Source organism: Melospiza georgiana, chromosome 13 (assembly GCF_028018845.1).
Source record: "Melospiza georgiana isolate bMelGeo1 chromosome 13, bMelGeo1.pri, whole genome shotgun sequence".
Taxonomy (NCBI): domain Eukaryota; kingdom Metazoa; phylum Chordata; class Aves; order Passeriformes; family Passerellidae; genus Melospiza; species Melospiza georgiana.
The window spans coordinates 10,317,402-10,342,819 of record NC_080442.1 but is presented as its reverse complement, the minus strand read 5'-3'; the positions used below and the strand labels follow the sequence as shown (position 1 = coordinate 10,342,819).

Sequence of the window (25,418 nt, the reverse complement as noted above, 5' to 3'; positions counted from 1 at the left end):
CCTGCCCTCCCGCTCGGCCGGGCGGGCTCTGGCTGCGGTTGGTGTCTGGGGCTGTCATTCAGCGCGGCTCGGGGCGGTTCTGGCCGCGGGTTGGTGCCCGGCGTTGTCAATCAGCTCGGCGGGCGCGGGCCGGGTGTGATGAGGAAGCGCGGCGGGTCCGCCCCCGTGGTGGCTGTGAGGGCGGGTGGCCGCGGCGGCTCAGGTGGGTTCCGGTGTGCGGGCCGCGCTTTTTCGCCGTCCGCGGCTCTGAGGCCCCGCGGGAGGTGCGCTGGGTAACGGCAGCATCGCCCCGCGCCGCCCTCCGCGCGGACTGAGGTGGCGGCGGCCGAGCTCGCCCCGCGCCCCGTGGAGCTGCCCCGGCCCGTCCAGGTGCGGCTCTCCGGGGCTGGCCGCGGCTCTGGCGGCTGTGCCGGCTGTGCTCTCTCGGCCGGCTGCCTTCGCTCCCGGGGCTGGGGAGCGCCCTAAGGAAGGGGACGGGGCCGGTGCTTCAGCTGGTGCGGTGTGGGGGCAGCGGGAGCCTCAGAGCCGCCTGTGAGAGGGGTCACGGGGGGCACAGGGACAGGGGCTGCGTTGTGAGGCCTCCTGCAGCTCTGCTGGAGAGCTTCCATGAACAGCTGTGGGCAAAAAGGTCCTTTAACTGTGATGCAGTGACTTTTAACTTGGAGATAATGCTCCTGTAATGTTACATTATACCAGGTGAAGACTTCAGTGTGTGCTGCACCTGTGTGCCCAAACAAGTGTCCCTTCAACAGGCAGTAACTTATCTTGTAACCAGACCTGGGCCGGCACTTACAGCAGCTTTCTGTGAGCACACTGCTCAGTGTTCACAGGCCCTTGGGGTCAAGACTCTCTTCTTAAGCAGTGAAATCTGCAACTCATGTGGTGCTTTTCAGATTTCTGTGATGCTTTTCCTATTTTTCCTTTTGGAGCTGTTATACAAATGAACAAGGAACAACATACTTTCAGTTTTTAATACAAACTGTAGTTGTTCTCTAGAAGACTATGAAGCAAAATTCAAAAGTGGGCATTATTATCATCATGTATCACATCTTACGTATACTGTGCAGTACTTGCAGAAAATAATGTCCGCTTGTAAGTGAACTTAAGAAATTACGTCAGTCTTATTTTAAAAGCTAAATTCTTGGAAGAGAATAGGCTTGGATGTATGAGGAACAAATAGTGTGCAATGACTCTTTCAAGAATTATATTTTCATGCTGAGTAATTCAGGTGATGCTTTTTGATTCCTCATGTATTTTACTGACATGTGATGTTTTCCTGTCCTGTGGTAGGTTTTGCTGGATACACAAAATCAATATTAGAAAACAATGTCCCTTGACTTTGATAGTGCAGCTCTACAAACTCAACATGAAGATGAAGACTATGACCAAGAAGATTATGCAAGAGAACAAGAGGTGAAAAAGAATTAAGTAATTTAATCTGAAGTCTTATGAATTTAGCGTCTTCCTATCTTTTAAGTGTGTAAAAAGAAAGAAAAAGGTTTATGTAGTCTGGTAAGAGCAAAAGAGGTTGCAGACTGTTCCACTCTTGACAAGCATAAGAAGTGAAGTTTGGGTGTGTTTTAGTTGTGATGTTTTTCTCTGTTTGTGTCCAGTTGTGCAGAGCACTGATCATTTCAGTGATGACTTCTTGAATTTAGTGGTACTGACTGGCAAGTTCTTACCTGGATTTCCATCCAGACTTCTCAGAAAGAGCATGTTTTGAATGTCCAATACCTCTCTACCCTGGAGATCAGAGAGGAGAAATCCTGGCATCATCCATTTGCAGATGATTCTTTGAAATTAGTCTGTCCTGGGACACGTCTACTAGATGGCATTTGCCTTACCTCTTTCTGGTGCAACTCTTTTCTTAACAAGAGTTTGGCAGAAAAATGCTTTGGTTGGTACTCTAGTCTAGCAAGCATTCTGTGGTAAAAGTGTCTTTGCAAATTCCTCCTTGGAGGAAGAAAACCAGGATTTTGTGCAAGTGGCCTGCTTTGCCAATGTTTTTGGGCTGAAATTGTATTAATTTTCCTGAAAAGCATATAATGAATGTTGTTTGTTCTATTTCAGTTGCAGCAATTGTTGACAGACCTTCCCCATGATATGCTGGAGGACAGTGGAGACCAACTCTCCAGTTTCTCAGACTGTAGCATCCAGGACACTGAGGAGCAGTAAGGCATTTGGCACCATCTTTTTATTGTTTATGTTGTGCTTTCAAGAATAGAGCAAAGCCTGAGTTGATGAGGTGTGTAAAAGTAATCCCAATAAAAGGGGAGTTGTAGTGCAATTTGCAGTAAATTAGATGTGCCTTGATTTAAGAGAAGGCTTTTTTCCCTGAAGTTATTAGTACATGGTTAAGCTGCTTGTGTCTGTCTAGGTCACATGAGCCTGGGAAGCTTGATGGAAGGTGGAAGGATCATCCACTGATCAGTGATCCTCCAACTGTAAGTTTGTATGAGCAGGAATGTAATTGCTGCTTGTTCATAATAACATGCTGAATATTGTTTAAATTAATTAGAGAAATACATGTAGGTGAAGTGTTTTGGTGTTCATTTGAAGTATTTCTAACTTGAGGGTTGGTAACCTCAGGAAAAAGAGGGTGGGGTGAAATCTGAGTTTTGAGAGAGCAATTCTAAACCTCATATCCATTCATAGGGCTATGAACAAGGACAAAATCTGTACCCTGAACAATTCTTGTGTGACCAGCAAACTGATCATGGTGAAAAACATGGGAAGAATTGGAATGTCCTACATAATGATGAAGAGAAGAAACATTTATATGATGTTAAAGAAGATTACTGTGGCCAGGATGGCCAAGATGATCCAGATCATGTGTATCTTGGTAGAGATGGGTTTAACTCTCCAAGCTGCTACCAAGAGAACAATGTCTATCATCTTCCTGAAAACTTCAGGCCTTATACAAATGGCCACAAACCAGAATTTGACAATCAGCAAAATAAAATATTAAATTTTTCAGATGATCCAAAGGAACATCTTAAGGTATTTTAGAAGCTGACACATTTTTCTATCTCTTGGAAAATTTTCACAGGATTTTAGCTATGGTAGTAATATTTCTACGTGCCTTTAGTCTCTTACAATCAGTTCAAACAGTGATGGGAGGCTTCTGTAGCCTATTTAAAAAAATGAAACATTAGTCACTGAGTTTTCATATGTTCATGTTATAATTTTTGTTCTTTCTCCTGTTGCCTTGGTAGAATTCCATGAGGTAGAATGAATGTGATTCACTTAAGTGTGTGCTTACTCTATTTAAGTTAACATTTCACTGCTTTTCTAAGCTGGAAGCTTTCATGAAGAATGAAATGGTGTGCTGGATTGGAGCCTCACAATGAAGCGCTACTAGAACTCTTCTTAATGTCAACCTGTAAAATGAAAAATATTTTTTTATTGAGCAAGAGCACTGTTGTAGCTTTAATGTATTTCCTCTTATGTGTATATTGTCACAACAGCAATTTGTTGCATCTGATATTGTCAATGGCCACTCACCAGAATCTTACAAAGTGACTTATAAACCATACCAAAATGGCATTCATCAAAATATTCCAGGAATGCAAGAAGGAAACAGAAGAAATGAAGTGTTTGAAGGTTTGCAACATGAATTCTTGGGCAATGATGACAGTAAGTGTTTGATGCTTAGACTTGAAATAAACTTGTGTAAAAAGTTCACTGGAAATCAGTGAACATGTTGATTTCAGTAGTTTTTCAGTAAGAGGACAGCTAAAAGTGTGTTGAAGTATAGAATCTTTTATATCCAGAAATGATCTCTTTTTGCTAAGGGTATATGAATTTTGGGCATTGAACATGTAGTTTTGATTGATGAAACTGAAAATTTTTTCTGGTGGCTTGATGTCAAACCTTGTTGACACTTTTTCTCCTTCCATAATATTGGAAAATAATGACTCACTGTACCTTGGGAAGTGCACTCTGAGTGATGCCACATTGGGCTTTTCTGTTAGGTACCCTTCAAATGGCTGAACTGCTTTGTCAGACATGTTGTAAACTTGTAGTGGCCACAAGTCTGTGAGTTCACAGCATGGAAACTTTCATCTGGGCCTACTGTAAGGTTGGAATTGTAGTTTGCACAATCCTTCAGCCATTGCTGCCAGAGCAATTTGAGTGATGCAAATCAAATGTGGATTAAAAAAAATAATTTTGTGCACCAGCAATGAACTTAGCACTATAAAAAATATTTTGGAGTAGGAATTACAGCAATGACTTTCTTGGTATCTGTGCTGACTTGTCTGCATGCTGTTTGAAATTTGGCAGATTCTTCAGAAAACATGCAGATTCTTCAACTTCAAGTTCTAAATAAAGCAAGGGAAAGACAACTGGAAGAACTTAATGAAAAGCTAGAAAAGAGTGCACAGCAGATTAGGTATTTGAATCATCAGCTTTCAATGGTCAAAGGTAAAATGTTCTGTGGTAATTCTTAGATTTTATTGGTATCAAGCAACTTTTAAATTCTGAGATTGATTTAGAAAGTGCCTTTGAAGGTATTTATCATACTTGTAAACTTGATTTGAGACTATTTGTGAGATTGTATTTGTGGGGACCCTTGTGGCAGGAAGGAATGATGAATCTGACTCCATGTTCTCAGGCTAATTTATTATTTTAAGGTACTATATTATATTAAAGGATACTATACTAAACTATACTGAAGAATACAGAAAGGATGCTTGCACAATGCTAAAAAGATAATAATGAAAACTTGTGACTCTCTCCAGAGTCCTGACACAGCTTGGCCCTTATTGGCCAATGAGTGAAAACAACTCACACCAGAATCCAATGAAACAATCACCTGTAAACAATCTCCAAACACATTCCAGAGCAGCAAAACACAGGAGAAGCAAATGAGATAATAATTGTTTCCCTTTTCTCTGAGGCTTCTCAGGAGAACCTCACATTGTGGCATTCACATTCTCTGAAATATGCCCTTGCCTGGGGATTTTTCAGAGAATGTAAATGCCACAATGTGAGGTTCTCCTGCTGCCAGATGGGCCTTGTACCTTCAGGACCCTCCTGGAAGCAGTTCATTGGAGTGCTCCCTGCTACCAGGGGGACACAGTGGGTGCTGGATGGAGACTAAATGGTTTTGTTCAGTCTTCTGTTGTTCACAGTACAGGGCAGAGTGAATGGTTCTGTAGAGCAGGTACTGAGCAGTTGTGTTGCATGAAGCTCTTGGGTGGCTGGCCATGGTTCTCACACAGTTGTGTCTGTCTTTTCAGATGAAAAGGATGGTTTGGCTCTTAGTCTTCATGAGTCTCAGAAACTCTATCAGAATGGAAAGGAACGGGAAATGCATCTTGAAGGCCAAATCAAGGCCCTTGAAACTCAAATTCAGACTCTTACTACCAATGAGGAGCAGGTACTGTAAATATTTTTAGATTGTTTTTTTGAAAGACCGCTACAGTTCAATTTGTGATGCATTTGCATTAAACAGAACTGCTAGTCTCTTGAAATGCTGGCCATGATCATTGCAAAAGCTAAATACATGATGGATGGATAGGATTCAGTGGTTGAAAATACTGTGTATGAAAACACAGGCATCATCTGAGGACTTGTGGCAACTTCTGCACAGAACAAAAATGAACTGATGTACAGAATATTAGAGCAACAGTGAAATGTATGTAACTAGCAACTACTGTCATACTGTTCCTACAGATACTGAAGCAATCCAAAGTGGCAGAGGTGGCCATGGAAAGCATGCAAAAGCAGCTGTTAGAACTCCAGAGATCAGATGCCCTCCAGCGAGCCAGAGAACAACATGAGGCCATTATTTCTGCACTCAAGCAGAAGTATGAACAGCAAGTATTGTCATTAGAGCAGAAGCTTGACACTACACAATCTGCACTCAGAGAGCAGGTGAGAAATTGTTTTAGGATGCTGAGTACTGTACTGGAGACACTGAGAGCTCCCCATGTTTCCCAAACTGCATTTCTTGACCTACAATTCTAATAACTCCTTCTGAAAGCTGCTAAGAAAATGGAAAGTCTCAACATTATGAGGCCTATGTGGTATGTTTTCATAAACATCTGCAGGCAGTTGTAAATTCAAATTGTGAGTTTGTACATAGCAGATGCAGAGGAGCCAGGAATTCATTGTCTTAGTTGCTCTCCTGAGCTTTCCTTCTGTGAACAATGTTTTTGAAGGAGTTCTGCAAATAACTCTGGGAAAGAAAAGGACTAATTTAGAAATAACGTTTTCTTGCAAGAAAAAAACAAGAAAAACTTTTTATTGAACAGTCTGCCAAGATTTGGTCTCAGAATGCTGAAGGATGACTATACTAACCATTCAAGAGTGACTTTATTTTAGAAGTAAGGATTTAAAAACAGAGAAGGGGTAAAAGGCTGTCTTTAAGATGGAGTTTGATATAGATTGTGTTACATGGTTGTAGAGCTTACTGAAATTATTCCACTTGATATGTTATAAGAATCCATTTCACTATTAGAAATATTCAAGCAATGTATTCCAGGCAGTTCTTAATACATTTCTTAATACATTTTCTTATTTCACATTAAGAAAATAAAATTAAGTTTTTCTAATTCTTGTCTCAACATATAGAAATAGAGGGGATGTATACTTGGAAAGGTGACTGGTACTAAACAAAATGCACTGCTGAATTTTTGTCTGTTAGTACCTCAACAAAGCTTTTACAACTTTGTCTCTAGTGTAAAATATAGAGTAGCATTTTTGGGGTATTCAGAGAGGGAGATCTGTTTTTTGAGTGAAGATAGAAAAGTCAAAAGGTGTAGATACAAAGCACTGTGCCTCCCAGGTCTGTGTAGGTAACTAAGTAATGTTACAGAAATGTCTACTTTGTATATCCTCTGAAAAGGAAACTACAATTCCTCTTTCACAGAGTATTGGCACTTGCTAGCTTGGCTTGGGCTCAGTTAAAATAAACTGCCTTGATATGTGAAGGCTTGATTTTTTTTCTGCAATAGACTAAGTGTATGTTATTAATTACAGGAGATAATCTGATGTGCTGAAAAGTAACTGCTCTAGGAAATATGAAATGATTCTCATCCATGTATGTTTATATATAGAGTACAATTACTGCCTCCCAGTGAAAACTGAACTTTGATGCTGTAGGAGGTCACTTGTCAGCCAAGGATAGTGTTTGATCTGTGATTGATTTAACTGTCCTCTACCCCTTTAGGTATCTGATTTATTTTTCTCCTTTATCCTGTATATATTGAGTTTTTCTGTATCTGAAACAGTTCAAGATGGTTAAATGTTTGTAAAACGAGTAAAAATATTCTCTTCCTAGAAAGAGCTCTGCAAAAATCGAGGAGAGCATGTTAAGCAACTTGAAAAATTGTTGGAAGAAACCAAATGTGAAAAAACTGAAATAATAAATCGACTGACAAGAAGCCTAGAAGAAAGCCAAAAGCAATGTGCAAATTTGCTGCAAACAGGTCAGCCCTTTACTCATACTATTACCTTTCCTTGGAGAAATATCTTCATTTTTTCTAAATGGGAAATTGATGTTTCTATGGAAGTGGAATCAACATCAACCTAATTGTGTTCTTGACTGTTTCCTATGTATTGTTTTAGTCAGAATGAAAGTTCATTCTACACTAAGATGTAAAAACCAAATAGGAATAAAAGTAAACATCATCTCCAAACCCCAAACAACAGTGATTGAAGTGTGTTCATATGTATTTTGTGCTGCATATGTGTAAACCTTGTTTCATACTAAAAAACAGGTTTTGGATGCAAGTTACTTAATTTTGTATTAAGGTGCTTGACTTGAATTGCCATTCTGAATTCAGGTCCTAGTGAGAAGAATTGTTTTGGGAGCTGGAGGCTGATTTTTGGAAATTTGTATCATAGAAATAGATTGTGAAATGTTTTGCAGTTTGTGTGTTTGACTTTTGCCCACCTTCACACATTGAAGTCTTTTCATAGTAATGTGTTTAGTAACTGTTAGTGAGCTCAAGGAAATAGAAACAGTCATGTCTATTGCCAGAATCAACATTGCTATTTTTAACAGATAACTTCAGATTGTATGGACTTTGTTGCATATTTCTGACTTGTTCTGTTTCTCCCTTTTCTTTCCTACAATAGGCTCAATGCAGGAGACAAATCAGTTACGGTTTCAATTGCAACAAGCTCAGTCTGCACAGATGATAAGCAACAACATGAACAAGGCTTTGCAGGTTAATTTTATGGAATATTTTATGTTTGAAGAAAATGTTTTCATTTGATGGTGGGGGGAGAGGCATTATTACTAAGATGTTGGTGGTTGAAACATTTTAAATTTTTGGAGGAAACAAGTACATCATCTTTGACTACTTCCTCTCCCAGTGTTGCATGTTGGACTTCCTTCCTTCCCACCAATTAAAACACAATTGGGCAATTGTATTGGCACAAATCTGATATCATACTTCTGTCCAGCCTGCTTTTGGAAAAAAAAATTGAATGTAAATTCTGTGTGCTTGAAGTCTTGTAATTTAATGAGGAGATACCATGTTCTGAAATTTATCTTTTGTCAGCAAAAGGGAATGCGACAAAGTCCTCTGTAAAGCATCAGTGGAAGTGTGTGTTTCCAATTCATATGTTTGATTTAAATCTGTTGTCTTGGAAACTGTGAATCCTACTAAGTACTAGAGTAATAGCTGTTTCTCCAGGTATGTACTTTTCTGTTGTCATCCATTTTGCTGTACAAGGACAGCAGGAATGCAGAAGAGCAAAATAAATAAAACTTCATAGATGGACTGTAACAAGAACAAGAGGGAATATTTCTTGTATATTTTAACAAATTTTTAGTTTTAATATATGCTTTGATAGAGGTATCAGAAATGAAAAATGAAAGTATAAATAAGTTAATGCTAGACAATTCAACTAAATGCAGCTAAATAGAATTATATCTAGAAGGAAGAGCTCCATGTGTTTATTTTCTTTGGTAGAGTTATCATGGGCCTGATATGTTGGCTTGGAGTCTCACTGGTCAGTGTAAATTTTTTTTTGTCTCTTCCTTTCAGGAAGAATTAATGGAACTGAAAGAAGAAATAGCTTTGTATGAATCTGCTGCCAAGCTGGGAGTATTTTTGAATGATGCAGGTGGAGAGCGACCTACGAGCCTGGGTGATTCCTATGTAGAGCTGGGAATTAAAAAAATCACAGGGAAGAAGCCAAAATTCTGCAGGTATTGAGTGATTCTTGTTGAAAGAAAAACTTTAAATCCTTAAGAAATCATGCAAGTTATATGTAAGAAGAGGGTTCTGCTGGATCAACACACAGGTTTTTGATAGATATTTGAAGTAGTGCTTGTATTGCCAGGTAATCTGAGAAACAGAAACTGTACTAATACCATAAATTGGTCGCCTAATTAATAATCTTGGTTGCTCTTTAATAAGTCTTCAGATTTTATAGGGACTATATTGCTGTTCCTTTAATTGTTGAAGTATATTCATGGATACTTTTCTTGCTCAAAGACTCCACACAGTTGCTTAAAGCTAAAACTGTCTTTTACATCAACATCAGTGGAGTTGCTTCAAAACTCTTCAAATCATGTGAGAATGAATCTTTTGAGAAAACAGCTGAATTAACAAGCTCTCTGTAAATTAATTGCAACTTGATGGAAAAGCTTTGATATTCATGTCCTCTTATGCTTTTTACTATTACATCTTAGACATCCTGGTATTTCTGGTAGCATTACTTACTCTTCTCTTTGCTACCACCTCCTTTCAGCTAAATGATTTTTGTCTCTTAAATACTGAATTGGTTATATCTTTCCTGATAGTGCAATACAGAACAGAGACATGGATAAAGAACTCTCTAAAGATGAAATTATTGTAGAATTAAAAGCTGAGCTGGAACGTTTATTGAACAGTAATAAAATGAAGAGAAACCAGATTACTCAACTACAAAATAGTCTTAAGGATTGCCAGAAGACACTAGAGGAATACAAGCAGTTGAAAGCAGAAAAAGCATCAAGAGATTCAGAGGTTTGTTATTTTACACTTCTTTAAAAGTCAAGTATTCCTGGTTTTTGGGGAACAAAACCAAAGCTGCTTATGAGAAGAGAGCAAAAATTTATGCATAGCTGAGTATTCATACCAACTCTGGTTTTGTATCTTTGGTTGAAAAGAAAACAACTGAAGCAGAACCTGGGCAGCCTATGCATTATTAAATGAGTCCTTAAATGATGCCTTATATGCTTGAGAGTGCCTGATGTCTGCCATGCTTATTTACAAGTAAATTTCATAGGGAAAAGATGGTTTTCTTTAGCCAAAAGGACCTTGTAATTTCTGCAAGAGGGCTGACAGTACCATTAGATGATGCAATCAGAACATTTAACAGATTGCCTTCAGAGGGCCATCATGGGTAATTTCGTCAAAAAGAAATCTCCTTGATGTTGCATCTCTCTTTACCCCATTATTGCCTTGCCTCTGTGGATTGATCAGAGTTGCAGTATCTGTACATGGAGACCTGGCTGTGGGGTAGGAATCCAATGTCTGTGGGAAGTGTGCTCTCTGTTGGATGACTGTTGTCATTCAGCTTGCAAACACTGCACTGAGTGTGTGCTTCTGCAAAGCTTCACAATACTGAGTTCTAAGAATTCATCTAGAATAGCAGTGATTCTGTGATCTTGCAGTGCAATAATTCCCTGTATTTTTTTAAGTACAAATTTTATTTGACAACTGAACTTTTTAAGCATTAACTGCCAAGTCATTTATGTCTTGAAAGATATCATTTTAATTTTATTTATTTTTAGCCTGTCACAAATTTGAAGGATGCTTCTGATAATCTAAAGGAAGAAGTTCTGCGACTCAAAGAGGCTAATGAAGCTTTGCTACAGCAAGTTGAGGTAAGACAGAGATGCTGCTTACCACTACAGAAAAAAAATCACAAAAAACTCCCACCCATGCTAAAAATCTGTCATTAGAAAAGGTTCTTACTACCCCATATTACTTGACCCTTGTTTGTCCAGGCCCATACTTCAACTATTGAAGAACTGAAGGAAAATGAAGAAAAACTGAAAAGCTTAAATCAAGACCTCTGTTGTCAGATGAGAAAGATGGTTCAGGAGTTTGATCATGATAAGCAAGAGGCCATTGACAGGTAAGTCTGTTAACTTAGTTTAGTTTAGTTTGTGGATTTTCATCCTGCACACATAATCTTGTTCCAGCTATCAGGTACAAGAGGAGGTCAATGTTAGAAAGATATTTTCTTACGGAAAACTTGAACCTAGGTAGTTGAAATCAGGTAGTTGTTTTTCCTTTCTTGGAATGGTAGGTGTGAAAGAACTTACCAGCAACATCATGAGGACACCAAAGCACATTTTGAGAAGGAGCTGATGGAGAGGTTTGCTGTGGAAAAGCAGCTGCTTCTTCAAACTTCTGAAGAGACAATCTCGAAGTTAAAGTAAGACTTAGCATTATTTCCATTTTTACTGAAATTTTCATGTTTCCTGTCTGACTTTCACTGCTAGCTACACTTATTTTAAAGCTGGCTTGCTGTCCTCCGAGGCCAATTGATAATAAGTAATCTCTCCTTTGAAGGGATAACATAGAGGAGCTGAACAAAGAGATTACTGCAGTGAAGGAATGTTACATTGGTGTTTGTCAGGACAAGGAAACCTTGGAAACTGCTTTAAGACAGAAATTTCAACAAGAGCAGCAGCTGAAGGAAGAGAAGGTATAAATGAAATTGCCTATAAACCATATAATTTCACTCATTAATATTGCATCTTGAAAAGTGTATTTAATTTTGTTAATGTTTGCAGAACCTACTTGGAAGAGATGCAGCTGAACCAGAAAGCTCATACATTTAACTTAGTGATTTTTTTAAATTAAGCTGGTGGTGTGTTCTGGGTTTTGAAATACTGTACAAGTAACTCTTTCCAATAGCTATTTGTTTTCATGTAGTGAACTTCCATAATTCTGACTTCTGAGGATGCTTAGTCAGCAGTATGAACTTTTACATTCATAAGACATTTTCAAAAAACCCTGAACGATGTTACAAAACTATATAAAACTGATATGAAAAACACAGTGGTTTTTTTTAAGTAGTAATGAATTCAGACTGATTTGATTAAAAGCTTTGCTTTTATGAAGATATCAGTGTGCAATGACTGAAGCAGATCAGCTGTCTGAGTAAGCAAGTATAGCAAAGAGGTGCAGCTCAAAGTATGAGGGGAGTAAAGATGCTTGATATGAAAACTTTATGGCAATAGCCTATAATAATCTCTGATATAATACCTTAAAACACCTTTTTTGAGAGTTAAATCTCTTATCTAGGTGTCTTCTGCAAGATCAGTGTAGAGCCTCTAGAGAGTTAATCATGTGTCTCATGCATTCTCATAGTTTTGTACCAGAGCAGTTGTGCCTTGGAGAATACTTAATTTATTTTTTGGTCTAGCTCAAGAAACAGCTACTAGAAGAAAAAGAACTCTCCCTTAAACTTCTAAGGACTGAGCTTGAAGAGGAGCACATCAGGTCCATGACAGCAGCAAAGAAGCAGTGGCTGGAAGAGAAAAACCAGCAGGTTCAAGAGGAAGTTGCATTAGCCAAAATTCACTGGGAAAAGGAAGAAAAGGAGGTATGAGACTTAGATCAGGGAATTTAAAGTTTTTTTTTTGTTGTTTTGCTGTTTATTTTCAGGAAGAGAACTTTAGATTTATGTGGTGCTATTCTGCCATTGGAAGTGGTTGTTAAGGATTTGTCATTTTAAAAGCCTCTGAAGGAGTCGGGCATTATACATGTTTCATATTTTTAAAGAAACCCAAAACCTAAATCTTGCAAAGTAACAAACAGAACACCCTGAGTGTCACAGCTGGTAATATGCTGGAGTTTTACACCCTGGTGCTTGAGTGAAGGTTATGCTTTCTGTTGTTTCACTCAGGTATCATATAGAAATCCTTTGTGTATCCTACCCCATAGGAGAAAGCTCTGATGAGTTACCAAACTCTCTCTGTGCATGGTTTTGTTTTTCTCCTGTTAGGGAGTATCATTGATGCGAACAGTGTTTCATTTGCTGAACACCAGTGAAATCTGTTTATTGAGACACTGGGGAGATTTTTCTTAAAAATATCTTTTTCCTTAGAATAAAGAACAAGTCTTTGCCAAGTTAGAAAGAGAATGGCAAAGTAGGCTGGAAGAAGTGAGAAGAACTGTAGTTGAATGTAATGACTGCAGCTGCCAAACTGACCAAGCTGTGGATGAAGCTTCAACTAAAGAGTTAGAAGGGACTGTTGAAGAGCAGAGGCTGCAGATCCAGAAGGCTCTGAAAGAAAATACAGCCTCTGAACAGGCCTTAAAAGAATTTCAATTAGAACTGGAAAATAAATACTGTAAAAATCTTGCCAGCCAGGTAACAAATAATTGTTCTATCTACCTGGAGTCTGTGAAACTGCTGTGTCCACTTTAGTCGCCTTAAAAAAATAAGAAAGTGGACTCCTTCACTAACTTCCTCTGAAGTTTATTATTGATATTTGCTATATTAGAAATAGAGTTCTTAAAGTTCTGAAAAAACTGTTGCATGTGGTTTGTTTTTCACACTGTTTTGAACAGAACTGAACAATATTTAGATTTTATACTACTTTGTTAAAAATAAATTTAGTATTTTTAATTTTGGCATAATTTTTATATCAAGAAATGCATGAAGTGCTGCTGGTCTGGTTCTTTTAATTTCTATAAACATAGGCAATCCAAACTGAAATCTATTCTTGCACTGTTACATGAAAGTAATAATAAAAATGTACCTACCTATGACTGAAGCAGGTTTTTTATCTGTTTAAAGGTAGATGCAGCTTTAGCCCAAACTCATGCCAAGTGGCTGCAAGAGTACAAACTAAATCTAAAGACAGAACAAGAAAAATGGGAAAAGGAACACCAAAAGACTACAGCAGAGCAGGTAGCCCAAAATACTGCTATGTGTGTGTTGATAAACAGTTAAGTCTTCCAAATCCCATATATTACTGAGGAGTGAATGTAGACACAGACACAGGGAGTCACTAAGGAAAGATGTTTCCTTATCAAAGGAAAAGCCTATATAGGTTTGTTTTTTATTAAATAAATTGAAAAGATCTGAAATAAATTTAAATGACTCAGAGTTACATTTTGTCTATCTATGAATGTGTGTATGTATTTCTAATGACTGTGTTGTTTATTTGCCAGTTAGCCATGGTTCTCTCAGCTGCTGAGGAGAAATGGAAGAAAGAATATGAAAGTACAGAGACATCTGGACTAAGAGTTAAAGAACTTGAAGAAAAGATAATTTCTCTGAGGAGGGAATTGGAGCTAAAGAAAGAGGAAATCCCTGCAGCTGTCAAAGCAGAACTAGCAAAAGCCCGTGTGCAGTGGAACAAAGAAAAGCAAGAAGAAATTCTGCAGATACAAGAGCAAAATGAGAGAGACTACCAATCATTCTTAGATGATCATAGAAACAGAATTAAAGAGGTCCTTGCAACAGCAAAGGAGGACCTTGCAAAGCAGAAGAATGATCTCTCCATTCAGAAAGAGGCAGAAATCAAGATGTTGCTAGAGCAAAAGCAGCGGGATTGGGAGGCTCAGGAAGCCAAGAGGCTGCAGGATGAGATGAATCAGTATGAGGAGAAGACTCTGCTTGAGCTGGAGTATTTGTTGAGTGAAATTCATGAAGAACTGGTCAAGTGCACACAGAGTAAACATTCTTGGAAGGACAAGGGTTTTGATTCTCATGTTCAATTAGCCAGTCAAGGCAAAGACAAACTGAAGGCTTGTTTACAAAAGGCCTATAGAACCACAGTGTGCACAATTCTGGAAAAGAAAGAGCAAGAATGGAAAGAGGTAATATTTCTGTTAGTTATAACTGCATGTCAGAAAAGGGATTTGAGAAGTCACTCAGGCCTGTTTTCTCCCATGAAATATCCATGTGATTGTGAAAAATAGAAAAGTCAACATTTTTGTTCATTAATAAACGTATTCTGAAACTAAAAGGAGACTAAATCTACTATTAACAAGTGAACAGGAAAAGGACGTAGCTTTGACATTTTCAGTCTTTAAAGAAGAGAAGGTCAGGTTAGGAATGTCATTTATGCAAAGACTTGTAAATTAAGGAGATCAATCCACCTGCTTGAGGTTAGGAGCCTGTTAAAAGCTCCTTGTAATCTCTTTGATGGGCTGTAATGACAGAACCCACCTCAGATTTTTGCATAGCTGCAAAATCCAGTTTGCAGTGGTGATTGGACAGTGATTTTTGATCATGTTAAGCTTTTTTTCCTCCTCTTTATACAAATAAAGATGGAAACCTTGCAGAACTAAAAATTCTTTTTGCAAGTTGCCTGCAATAGGTCAGTTTGTCAGTTCTGTTTTGGGAATAACAGTCTTGCCTATTTTATTGTGCCTCTAGGAAATCTTTTTCAGTGTGCCTGCCCAAATGAGGAAAGATGTCTTACCCTCTTCTAGAGGAGTTTGGGGCTAAGTCAGATTGTGTCCCAAAGCCCTTGTTTCTGTTGTTTTAGCAGATTCCTCTTCTTGCAGTGCTTATGCTTGTAATAAGTTTTTTGTTTTTTGGGAGCATCCCACCGGAAATGCCATTGCTACCCAGCAGTTGTAGCTGGGGAATTATCTGAGACTAAGACAGAAAATGACTTGTTACTGTTTCTTTAATGTTAATATATTTCTGTTCAGCAAGTGGGCCTGAAAGGTTTTCATGGCACAAGTTATATCCCCAATGATATAGAGAAAAATTTTTTCCTGTGCCTTATGCACCTTCTGCAGTGGAAATGAAATGTCCCTTGGTAAACTGTTTTAATATGCCCTTGAATCTCAAAACATTGATTGGCTTGAACCACCTTATCTAGTGAAGTCTTTAATTTCCTAGTAATGTCTTTTCTCTTTAAAAAGCAAGTTATCTTCAGCTGTTCAAAGACAGGGTATAGTTCTGCAATATTAAGGGCTACTGAATTTCCAAATAATACTCAAGATATTCAGGCACTGCTGTTGCAATGATTTATGCTAAATACAACTTCTCTACCATAGAATAGATGTTTTCTTCACAATTTGACTTGTAATCTGTGGTTCTACTGCAGGTTTAAAGAACCTGGTGACCAGGGCTGGTTGTAGTGTGGAGCACTTCTTTTGCTGTGTTGTGTTTTCAGGAAGTGTTTTTCAATTGCAGAAATATGAAGAGCTAGTGAGTAATGCAAATAAAGAATCATACTCTCACCCACAACATGGTGCAGGAAACACTGGGGATGTGGCAAGGCCCCCTGTGTGCAGTGCTGGACACCAGGCAGAAGCACAAAGGAGACTGAGAAGACAGACACCCTTGCAGGAAGCTGGAACAGACAAAGGTATTGGGTTTGATCTTAATCTGGCAGATTACATATCATCAAATTGAGCTTGTTAGTAGCAGTCTTTAATATTCAGTGTCCTGTGGATGACCCCAATGCCAAGTTAGCTAATTAGTAGATATTTAGGTGATAGAGGAAGATACAGTTCTTCTGACTCTAAGGTGGTTTAATATTGCATAAGCTAAGTTAAAGTCATAAACTGCAACAAATGGTACTGGTCTCCAGTTTACTGATTTAATGCTGGCTTTGAGGTTTCATTTTATCAAATGCTAGTAGCTTTCTGCTTTTTAAAGCCATTCTTCAGGAGGAAAGGAATAGCTGTCCCATCTGCTAGAGATGTGTGTATTCTTTGGGGGTTGTTAGCAGCACAGCCTTTGGAGTATATAACAGTTCACATGCAAGGCAGTGCTACCATCATATGCAGGGTATGGTCTAAACTATGTCTTGTACATGGGTAATACGAGATTGGAGCTTCAAAGATTGAATTGTACTGCTTGCTCTTGGCAGTACACAAGACAAGGAATTCTGCATTTATGTAAAAGATACTGTTGTGTCAAGAACTTGACCTGGCATGGTAGTCTTCTCTGGTTCTTTTGGTCAAGAATGTAGTTGAAAAAAGTGTGAATCCCTGGGTGGTGTTTCTCTCTGGTTTTTTTTTTTTTGTTTTTCCCCTTCTTCCCTTTCCCCCCACTCCCTGAGCCTAGTATGTACTTTGGCATTGTAGCTCTTCCCAGGGCTGTCACGTGTACCATGGCAGAGCTGGAGCCAGCGTGGATGGGAAAAGCTTCTTGGGAGGGACAGATGTCCCTGGGGCTTTCTGTTTAGTTTGACATCTTACGCAACTGAAAAACATAAAGCAGCAAAACCCAAGAGAGTTTTTGGCTCTGTGCCTGTAATGTGGCTTGAATTCCTTCAGCACCAACATCAGAGTGGTCTATTAACAGAACAATAGCAGCACTGCAGTGCTCCTGCCTCTAGAGCGCCCTGGCCTGGCTGTGGGGAGCAGCCAGCGCTGGCTGGAAGGAGCCCAGTCTTTGTGTATCCCTTAACCAGGCTCAGACGTGTGTGAGGCTTTCCAGCTGCGACAGTTTCCTTCAGCTGACTTCAAAAGACCCTGCTTGGCTGTTGTTATAAAAAAAAACAAAAAACCTCAAATTCTAAAAGCATTTAACCTGCAAGTTTTTTTGTTGACTGAAGAACTCAGATCATTGCTGATGGAAGTGCATTGAGGCTGTGAGGGCTCTATGAGTTGATAGATGCTGCTGTACCTTCTGGAACAGGGTACCAGCCTCTTGTGATTAGTTTAATTGGGCTAAAATATTGCACACATTCCAGTGAGAAGAGGACTAAGTAGAACACTGAAAATAGGTTGGGCTTGATTTTTATTTTTTTTTTGGTCCCATGTTGATGTATAACTTTTAGTAGTCACTGTTGCAAGTGAGAAGTGTACAGAAAGGAACCTGGGGTCTCAGGAAGATTTGTGCTGCCAGGAGCTTGAAAAAAGAGGCAGTGTGCCAGGACTTTTGAATAGAGAGCTGGAGATAGCCCCCAAACATCTTCAGCTTGCTCTGAAGGAATACGAAGCTAAGTCAGAGCAAATCCATGGTTAGGGTTGATAGTCACCTAAAGACAACTTTGATTCTCTCATCTGTAGGATCTTGTAATTTTCAGTGGATACTGGGGTTTTGGTTATTGACTTCAAAACAAACAAAAAAACCTTCACCACAGTAAACTGACAAAACCTACCAAGTTTTATCTTGTATCTTTATCTCTCAAAGGCGCAGTTGCTAACAATAATTCTTTTTCAATGTTTGTCAAAACCACCCTTGTTATTTTTTTATCCTGTCATTTCTCTCCAAGTATACTTGATATCTCAGTTTAGTGTTAGTAATGGCATATGAATGCTTCAAGCTTATTTAATTACTGTATGAGATGGTTTTTATATTCAGACATCATTGAAGTGTGTCTGCTTGTTACTGCAACAGCTGTGCTGCAACTAATGATGCTTTGTGACATTGGGGTCTTGTACCAGAGGCAGCAGTTATTACATAAGCATCTCTTGAACTTGAATTTAGAGAAATGCAGTGAATTATGGTTCATCTTTTTATTTTAATAGAAAATGAAATGGTTCCAGGAGGTCTAATTGTACAAAACTCCAAGATGAAGACCAAATTGAAAGACCAGGGATCACTACCAAGGTATTTTAAAAAATAAAGATGATGATTTCTTATTTTGGGAAGATACAAGTTGCTTCTTTTGTGCAATATGATATGCATGCCTTTCAGGTCACTGTCCAGTGAAGGCATCTCAAAACCTTGTGCACCCTCTGAGTCTGTGAAAGGTCTGGAAGAAATGCGTGCTCACTACATCAAAGCTTTGAGCAAGATTAAGTGTAAGTACTAAAGCCGTAGTTAAAGATTTAGTGGAGGAAAATAAATTACTTTGTTGCTTCTTCTTTCAGCCAGCTTGGACAGGAATCTGACAACCAAATCACATGAGAAGTAGATTTTCCCATCTTACTAGAATGACTGTGAGAAGTGGAATTGTCACCCTAAATTCAACATGTAATTGTAATGGGCAAAGCCTTGTTTTACCATCCTTGCTTTGTTGTATCTTTTAAAGTGGTAAAGTGTGTTTTGAGTACTGATCTTGTTTCTCCAAAAAAAAAAAAATCTATCTAGATTGCAGCTTCTCCTGAGAGAAAATCTGCTTTTCTCTTGTGCTGTATCCTGCCTTCTGGCCTAGTCAGCAACTTTCTTTCTGAGGAGAAAGGATTAAGTGTAGCACCAGCTCTTACCTGAGTGCAGCAGGTCCCAAAATTTCTTCATGGCCATTGAAAAGTTTCTAGACCCATATTTTTACCAGCCAACATTCCTCCCAAATCCCTGTGACTGCTTAAGATACAGAATCAGATCACTGAATTCCTTTCTGATGCTTTGTATTGACCTGCTGTGGTTTGCCCTGGCATTCATCCAGTAGGCAACAACTGGCACGAGGATTTGGTGGAATGTTGGCAGGTAAATCCATGTCCTTACTGACTTGTTCCAGGTCTGCTAGACAATCCCAGTTTGTGGTGTTGGCTTCTTCCCCACTCTGGGGGAAAACTGGTACTAATGAAGTGTGTTTGTAGGTGATATGCTCTGTTATATCCGTGAAAGTAAGGAACGAGCTGCTGAAATGATTAAAGTGGAGGTTTTAAGAGAGCGCCAGGAGACAGCACGGAAAATGCGCAAATACTACTTGACATGCCTTCAGCAGCTGCTCACTGATGATGGCAAACATGAAGGGTGAGTTCAAGGATGTTTGGAAATGGCTGTTGGCTGTGCAGGAGGTGTGTAGATCTCAGGCTGGTGTTGGTCCACCTTGGAGCAAACAGTGCCTGGCCTGAAGTCTTGCCAGGGCGTGCATGTTGGTGCCAGGTCACTGCTGAGCTGCCTGGCACACTGTCCTGTCAGTATTCTCTGACTCTCAGTAACATTGCCTTGAAGTAAAACATAGAGTTGAATTACCCTTAAACTTGGTTTTGGTTTTGGTTTTTTTTCCCCACATGTTCTACAATTCTTGACAGAGCTGAAAAGAAAATAATGGATGCTGCCAGTAAACTTGCTACGATGGCTAAAGGGCTGGAAACGCCTCTTCGGCCCATTCCCCAGCGCAAATCTGCCCGCCCAGGTGAGCTGGATTCTGTGCTCCTGCTCTTCTTGAGCATACTGATTTAGTGCATGTAGTAATGAAATGCTTTTCTTCCAATATTAACACTATCTTTAATTATCTGTCTCTTTCCCTCCTCTCCTAGCTCTGCATTTAAATTCTGATCCTGGAGGTGAGTGCTCCAAGAGAGATTGTGTGCTTCGGACAAGGTCACATCATGTGGAAAGCGCATCATGTAGTGAAAGCAGTACTGAAAAAGGCACTGATAAAGTTGTCCAGCAGCGTGTTCCACGTGACTTGAGACAGCAGTTTGATGCAACACAGACCAAAACTCAACATGTGCTTTGTGAAACAGTGACTTCAGATATTCAGAACAGGAATAATTCTCAAAATCTGGATGGTGCATCTAGAGGTGTTCTACCAGGATGTTACCCAAATGAAGATGGAAGAAGAGAAAAATATGGCCCCCTTGCAAATATAGACAAAGGACCATTGTGTGCTGTGAGTAATGGTGATGCTGCTCCCTTTGCTGGTCAGGGAGCACTACAAAATGTGCAAATACGCAGGGCTACAAATGGCCACAGCAGCTCTGGGCCAACTCATCATGTGCTTAAGAGCAAGAATGGAAGAACAGGCTTGAAAGAGGATAAATGTAACCAATCATGTGGAAAATGGAAAACTAAGTCTAAGAGAAGTCAGGAATTTGATTTTAAAGACCCTCCAGAAAGAGATGAAGGAAGCAGTAGTGAATGGAGTTCTGGGAATGGAAGCATGTATCTGGATTGTGGTGAAATGCCTCTCTTGTATCCTCAACAAAAAGCCAATACTAATATTCAAGCACAGACTGTTTACTGTGAAGAGTTTCCTCACCTCAGGTCATTTTCTCCTGCAGATGAAAATGTTACTTCTCAGAGAGACATTTCTAGTGGCAGTGGCAAGACTCTTAGTACAAAAAGCAGCACAAAAGTTTACAGTAGAGGCCAGCAGATAACAAACCCGGAGCATACTTCATTCCTCAACTCTTGACAAATGAAATTCAGCTGTCCCACATCTCAATGCAACATCAGATTCAAATGTAGGAGAATGCTGCAACATATGCTTGGAGAAAAATGGTGTGGGATCCCTACTCTAAGCAAGATAGTGCTTTTTAATTAGCCCACTCTCTCTCTCTAACTTGAACCAATACCAGCAGTCCTCGTTTGAAGGAAGAAATTTACTTGATGTTTAAATAAAGTGTGGTGATTGAGGAAAATCTTTCCTACTGTGTCCATTTCATGATCAATGTTACCTGAACACATTTTATCAAGTTACTTGAAATATTGCTGCAGACTTTATTTACCCTTGTAATAACACTTTGATAAATGTTTATAGTGCACTAGATACAAATTTATTAAATAGAATCTATTTTTATATTCAATTTAGCGTGCAGTGTTTATCTAAAACCAAACTACTGTAACTTGTGGTCAATTTTAAAATGGTTATCAAAATTCCTTCAGAGTGTAATGAGAGATGTTTGAAGTTAGTATTTTAATTGACTTTTCCATTTTGAAGGACCTCCTGTAACCCTCTGTTTGTGTTCCCACAACAAAAGCAAATATGCTTGCATTTTTTCATTAAATTATCTTAACAAATCCAGTTTCAATTATTCTTCCCTTTGATACAGCAAAGAATAGCTGATACTGGGCATAAGAAAGGTATCTTAAATTAGAATGACCCTATTCCTGTAGGTGCTTCTTGATTACTGTGTTATCAGGGTAAACTGAAGATGTGGTACTTTGTCCTCCTGATGCTTAGAAATCTCCTATTTTAAAGGCCTGCTCACATTTAAAGAGAATTGCAAAATGTATCTTTTTTCCTAGACTTTCCTTGGGATGGCATTTCATTTCCAGTGATCCTGTGATGAGCAGAGGATTTTGCTGCTGGTTATGCAGGGGGTGATTAAATCACACTTGTTGCAATTCATAGTTAGGGGCCAGCAATTCACAGCCACAGTAATCTGGGAGTTCTAAGCAAAAAGGTTTTGCTTGCTATTGTTCTGTGACATTTAAAGAAAAAGTCTGACTGTTCTCTCAAGGATGTTCTGTATCCCTTTCATATGTAACACTTAACTGCTTATTTGTGAAGGTTGCTTATTTGTTCTTTTGGAGTTGAACATCACAGTTCAGTTTGAGAATCTTTTGAGTTTTAAGAGGAAAATAGTACAGAATCTGAAGACAAATGTGCTTAACTTCCTTTACAAAACTGTCCTGCATGTATATATTCCAGGACAACTGGCGGGGCAGAATGCATTTTGGCTCTTGGTACACAGGCCTGGGTTGTGACTTGAGACTTTCACAGGCACTCTAACCAGAGACTTCTGAATTTCTTGGTGGCTTTCATGTTGCCCATAAATCCAACCCCACTTCCTCTTTAGTGAGGTGGGGTTTGTCATCATCAGTGGGAGCAAACTGAGGCCATGAGAGACCGCTGGTGCCTAAACAAACATGGGCCGTGGTTAAGTTCAAGGGCCAAATTCCGAGCTCTTAGCTGAGGAAATAGCTGTGGCCTTGTCTGCAAAGGAAAGTTTTTACTAGTTGTCCTCTAAGCTCCAAGTGGAGGCTTTTTTCCTTTTTTTTTTTTTTCCAATGAGTGGCTGTCTCTGGTTAGCTTAAACATTTTCCCAAATTCCACAAGGTAAAAAAGAAGCATATTTAGTCCTGTGTAAGATGTTTGAGTGTTTAAGCCAATACATCAGACTGATTCAATCATTGGTCAAGTTCAGAATCCGACCCAGCTTACAGATTTGATCTGTAAAAGTAAACATCCAGCTATCCAGGACATCCCTGGCCATTCAGACAGCAGCTGAGGGCCCATCATCTCATTGCTGTGGACCAAATGGAACTTTTCCAAATATTCCATCTGAGGTGGGCTCAAAAGTTTCTCTGTAGTTGCTCCTCTCAATGCCGCAGTTAGTGACAATGTGCAAACTGCTTTTAAAATTCTAAAATGTAACTTTTTGTAACACATTTCTGTTGCTTTGCTCAGTGTTGTGTACCTAACTCTTACTGTCAATTTCCACAGCTTTTAACAAATTCCCTGTGTTTAAAAGCTCAGTGATTTCAATGCAGAGTGAAGTATTTACTGATCCTATGTATTAAATTTAGAAATTGGGGCCAATGAGGAGGGACCTTCCACTTGACTGACTGACTGCTCTTGTACTGCTGTTTCAGTTGTATCATACTGGACAACTTCAGGGACCAAAGCTGAAATGTGTGTGAGAATGTGAAGGTAAGTAAAGATTCAGTTAAATTCTTGCTCACCTAATGTTTACTTTGTGTCTTGTTGCAGTGACAACTCCGGGGAGCTCCAGAACTGCCAAGGAGATTTTGAGTTTTGCTTAATGAAAATCAGCAGTAGAGGCCAAGAGGGAAGATCTACCTTGAAATAGCAGCAATCATTCTCTGGTGAGTAAAGTTTAAGGTGCAAGATGATCCTTAGCCCAAGAATCAACAACTCTTAGTCAAAAGTGTTCCTCAGCCCTCCTCCTTCCAATGTCAGTAGGAAAGAATGAAGCAATAAACAGAGTAGCATAGGGGGTGGCAACTCCTGAAATTGGACAGCTGACACCAGTCAGCAAGGGGGATGTCATGTTGCAATATGTGTGCTTGGACTTGGATAGTTGAGCCAAGATTGTAGTAGAGTCACTAAATGAATCTCTTAAAATAAGCCTGTCACATATTCCTACCCACTAGGTTATATGGCTGAAATAACTTACCTGCTTTATTCAAGAACTGGTTACCTGCTGTTAGATGTTTTTGATTCAGATGATTCCTTTTTCAGCTCTGTGTTTATGCTGTGGGAGCCAGATCAAGTTTTATTCTAGTAATGTTGCAGTTTGGCACTATTTAACTTGAACTTTCTTTAACAACATCCCCAAAGTAGCAGAATGCAGTGGTATTCTTCTGTTTGCTGTATTTTTGCTCCCTATATTTTCTTTGGCTGATGTATCTTTCAAATTATAAATAGAAAAAAATTAGACCCAGCAGTCTTGGTCCTACCATTCTTGATAGTTTTCAGTCTGGTTCAGCCAGTTGTCCATTCTGCAGAATTACTGTAATCTTTGCAAAATACTCTATCAGATTGTGAAAGCCTTTCAAGACTGCTATGATTAAATTCCAGTTCCCTCAGTGTCACCTGTGGATATGCAACTAAGGAGATCTCTGGCTTGCTTGCATTCCCAGGCTTTACTAACCACCTTTGCAGTTTCATATCTCATTTGCCCCCTACCTCTTACTTTACTTTATAGGTGGAACTTTGCTCTGAGGTTTGAAGATCTATTTAGTGCTGTGTCATGTTCCCTTTCCCATAAAATCTCAAACTGGGTACACTTCTTAGAAGTATTGAGATACACAGTCGCATATATATATTTCAGCCATTCATCCTTAAAATTTGCTGTCAAAGCTATTCTTCTGCTGTTGGAACTCTGTTCTCATGTTTCCCTTTGTTCTGTGGGAGTTGCTAAGATTTCCCATTGAAATTTATTTTTCTCTTTTGTGCAGATTCACTGTGCAGTCCTGTCTCCCACAGTGAGGATGGCTCACAATGGAGACGATGGCAACCTGGCAGTGATACAGGAGCACATTACTTGCAGCTGTAGTGAGATTTCACCCAGCATTCTGATGCAGAGTACTTTACACTTCCAAATTAATCATACTCCTCTCTATTCTTGTTGTTTGGGTAAATATTTCACTCTTGTGTGGACTTTGATGGTGATCTGTGTGAGAACCAAGGTTCTCCATTTCCCTCCTGTAAATGCTTACCTACCAAGCAAGCTTTTGAGCCCAGTGCCTTTTTCACACTTGGTAAAATGAGTCTGTTTCCATCATGCAGCATTGCTTCTTTGTAAATGTGAATACAAGTAAAGAAATACATGTCTATTGCCAAATGTTCTGGCTGAATGCCATCCCTGGTGTTCTGGCTTCATCCAGATGACGAATGTTCCCTGTCAGCCTGCAGCCTAGTGAGAGGGGACAATGGTACAGAAATACTGTAATTATCTAATCAACTTTGCTTAGAATGTTAAGCAAATGCAATTCTTTAATACTCTGGCTTTACTATAGCTGTTAATTACCATGTGCAAATGCAATTTGTACAGCAAAACCGAGTAGAGGAAACATTCACTTGTAAGTTACTTTACTCCCCTCTAGTGGTCTCACACCACACGTACGTTTATGTAACACTTCATCACCATATGTTTAAGGACAGTGTTAGTATTCTGTAAAAACCAAAAGTCTCCTGGTAACTTCTCCTTCCTTCTGCACCTCTTCTGTTTCTGTAGAGAAACCTCTTCAGGGATTGGGGTTCTATCCAATGAAGGTCTCTAGGTGAAATTTTCTTTATTTGTTGACTTTAATTGAAGGCCAAATTGTACCACCAGCTTTAAAATCCGTACATGCAGAAAAATCTCAAAGCTATGTAGTAAACG

The 25,418-nt window shown here is 39.2% G+C and overlaps 1 protein-coding gene across 4 annotated transcripts; it reads left to right on the top strand.

The window, feature by feature from the left end:
- The first annotated feature begins 152 nt into the window (after nt 1-152).
- On the top strand, nt 153-21,524 carry CEP152 (centrosomal protein 152). 4 transcript variants are annotated; one of them, XM_058033693.1, is made up of 27 exons: nt 153-202; nt 1,291-1,413; nt 2,071-2,171; nt 2,378-2,444; nt 2,656-3,000; nt 3,468-3,636; nt 4,285-4,425; nt 5,244-5,383; nt 5,680-5,880; nt 7,289-7,436; nt 8,089-8,180; nt 9,006-9,169; nt 9,767-9,971; nt 10,742-10,834; nt 10,958-11,088; nt 11,263-11,391; nt 11,529-11,664; nt 12,388-12,567; nt 13,072-13,338; nt 13,768-13,881; nt 14,145-14,795; nt 16,129-16,303; nt 18,420-18,501; nt 18,589-18,695; nt 19,434-19,590; nt 19,872-19,975; nt 20,100-21,524. In XM_058033693.1, exons 2-27 carry the CDS (start codon nt 1,327-1,329, stop codon nt 20,978-20,980), a joined length of 5,067 nt encoding a protein of 1,688 aa, XP_057889676.1. In that variant the 5' UTR covers nt 153-202; nt 1,291-1,326; the 3' UTR covers nt 20,981-21,524. The 4 variants fall into 4 exon arrangements, with proteins under 4 accessions (XP_057889676.1, XP_057889678.1, XP_057889677.1 ...); XM_058033695.1 differs by lacking the exon at nt 2,656-3,000; XM_058033694.1 differs by lacking the exon at nt 13,072-13,338.
- Nucleotides 21,525-25,418: the final 3,894 nt, after the last annotated feature.

What these genes read in the sequence shown, in the direction of transcription:
- CEP152 (XM_058033693.1), top strand. Translation starts at nt 1,327, where the DNA reads ATGTCCCTTGACTTTGATAGTGCAGCTCTACAAACTCAACATGAAGAT. An exon ending in TTACTACCAATGAGGAGCAG is followed by an intron (nt 5,384 to 5,679) that starts GTACTGTAAATA and finishes CTGTTCCTACAG; the next exon opens with ATACTGAAGCAATCCAAAGT. An exon ending in GTAAAAATCTTGCCAGCCAG is followed by an intron (nt 13,339 to 13,767) that starts GTAACAAATAAT and finishes ATCTGTTTAAAG; the next exon opens with GTAGATGCAGCTTTAGCCCA.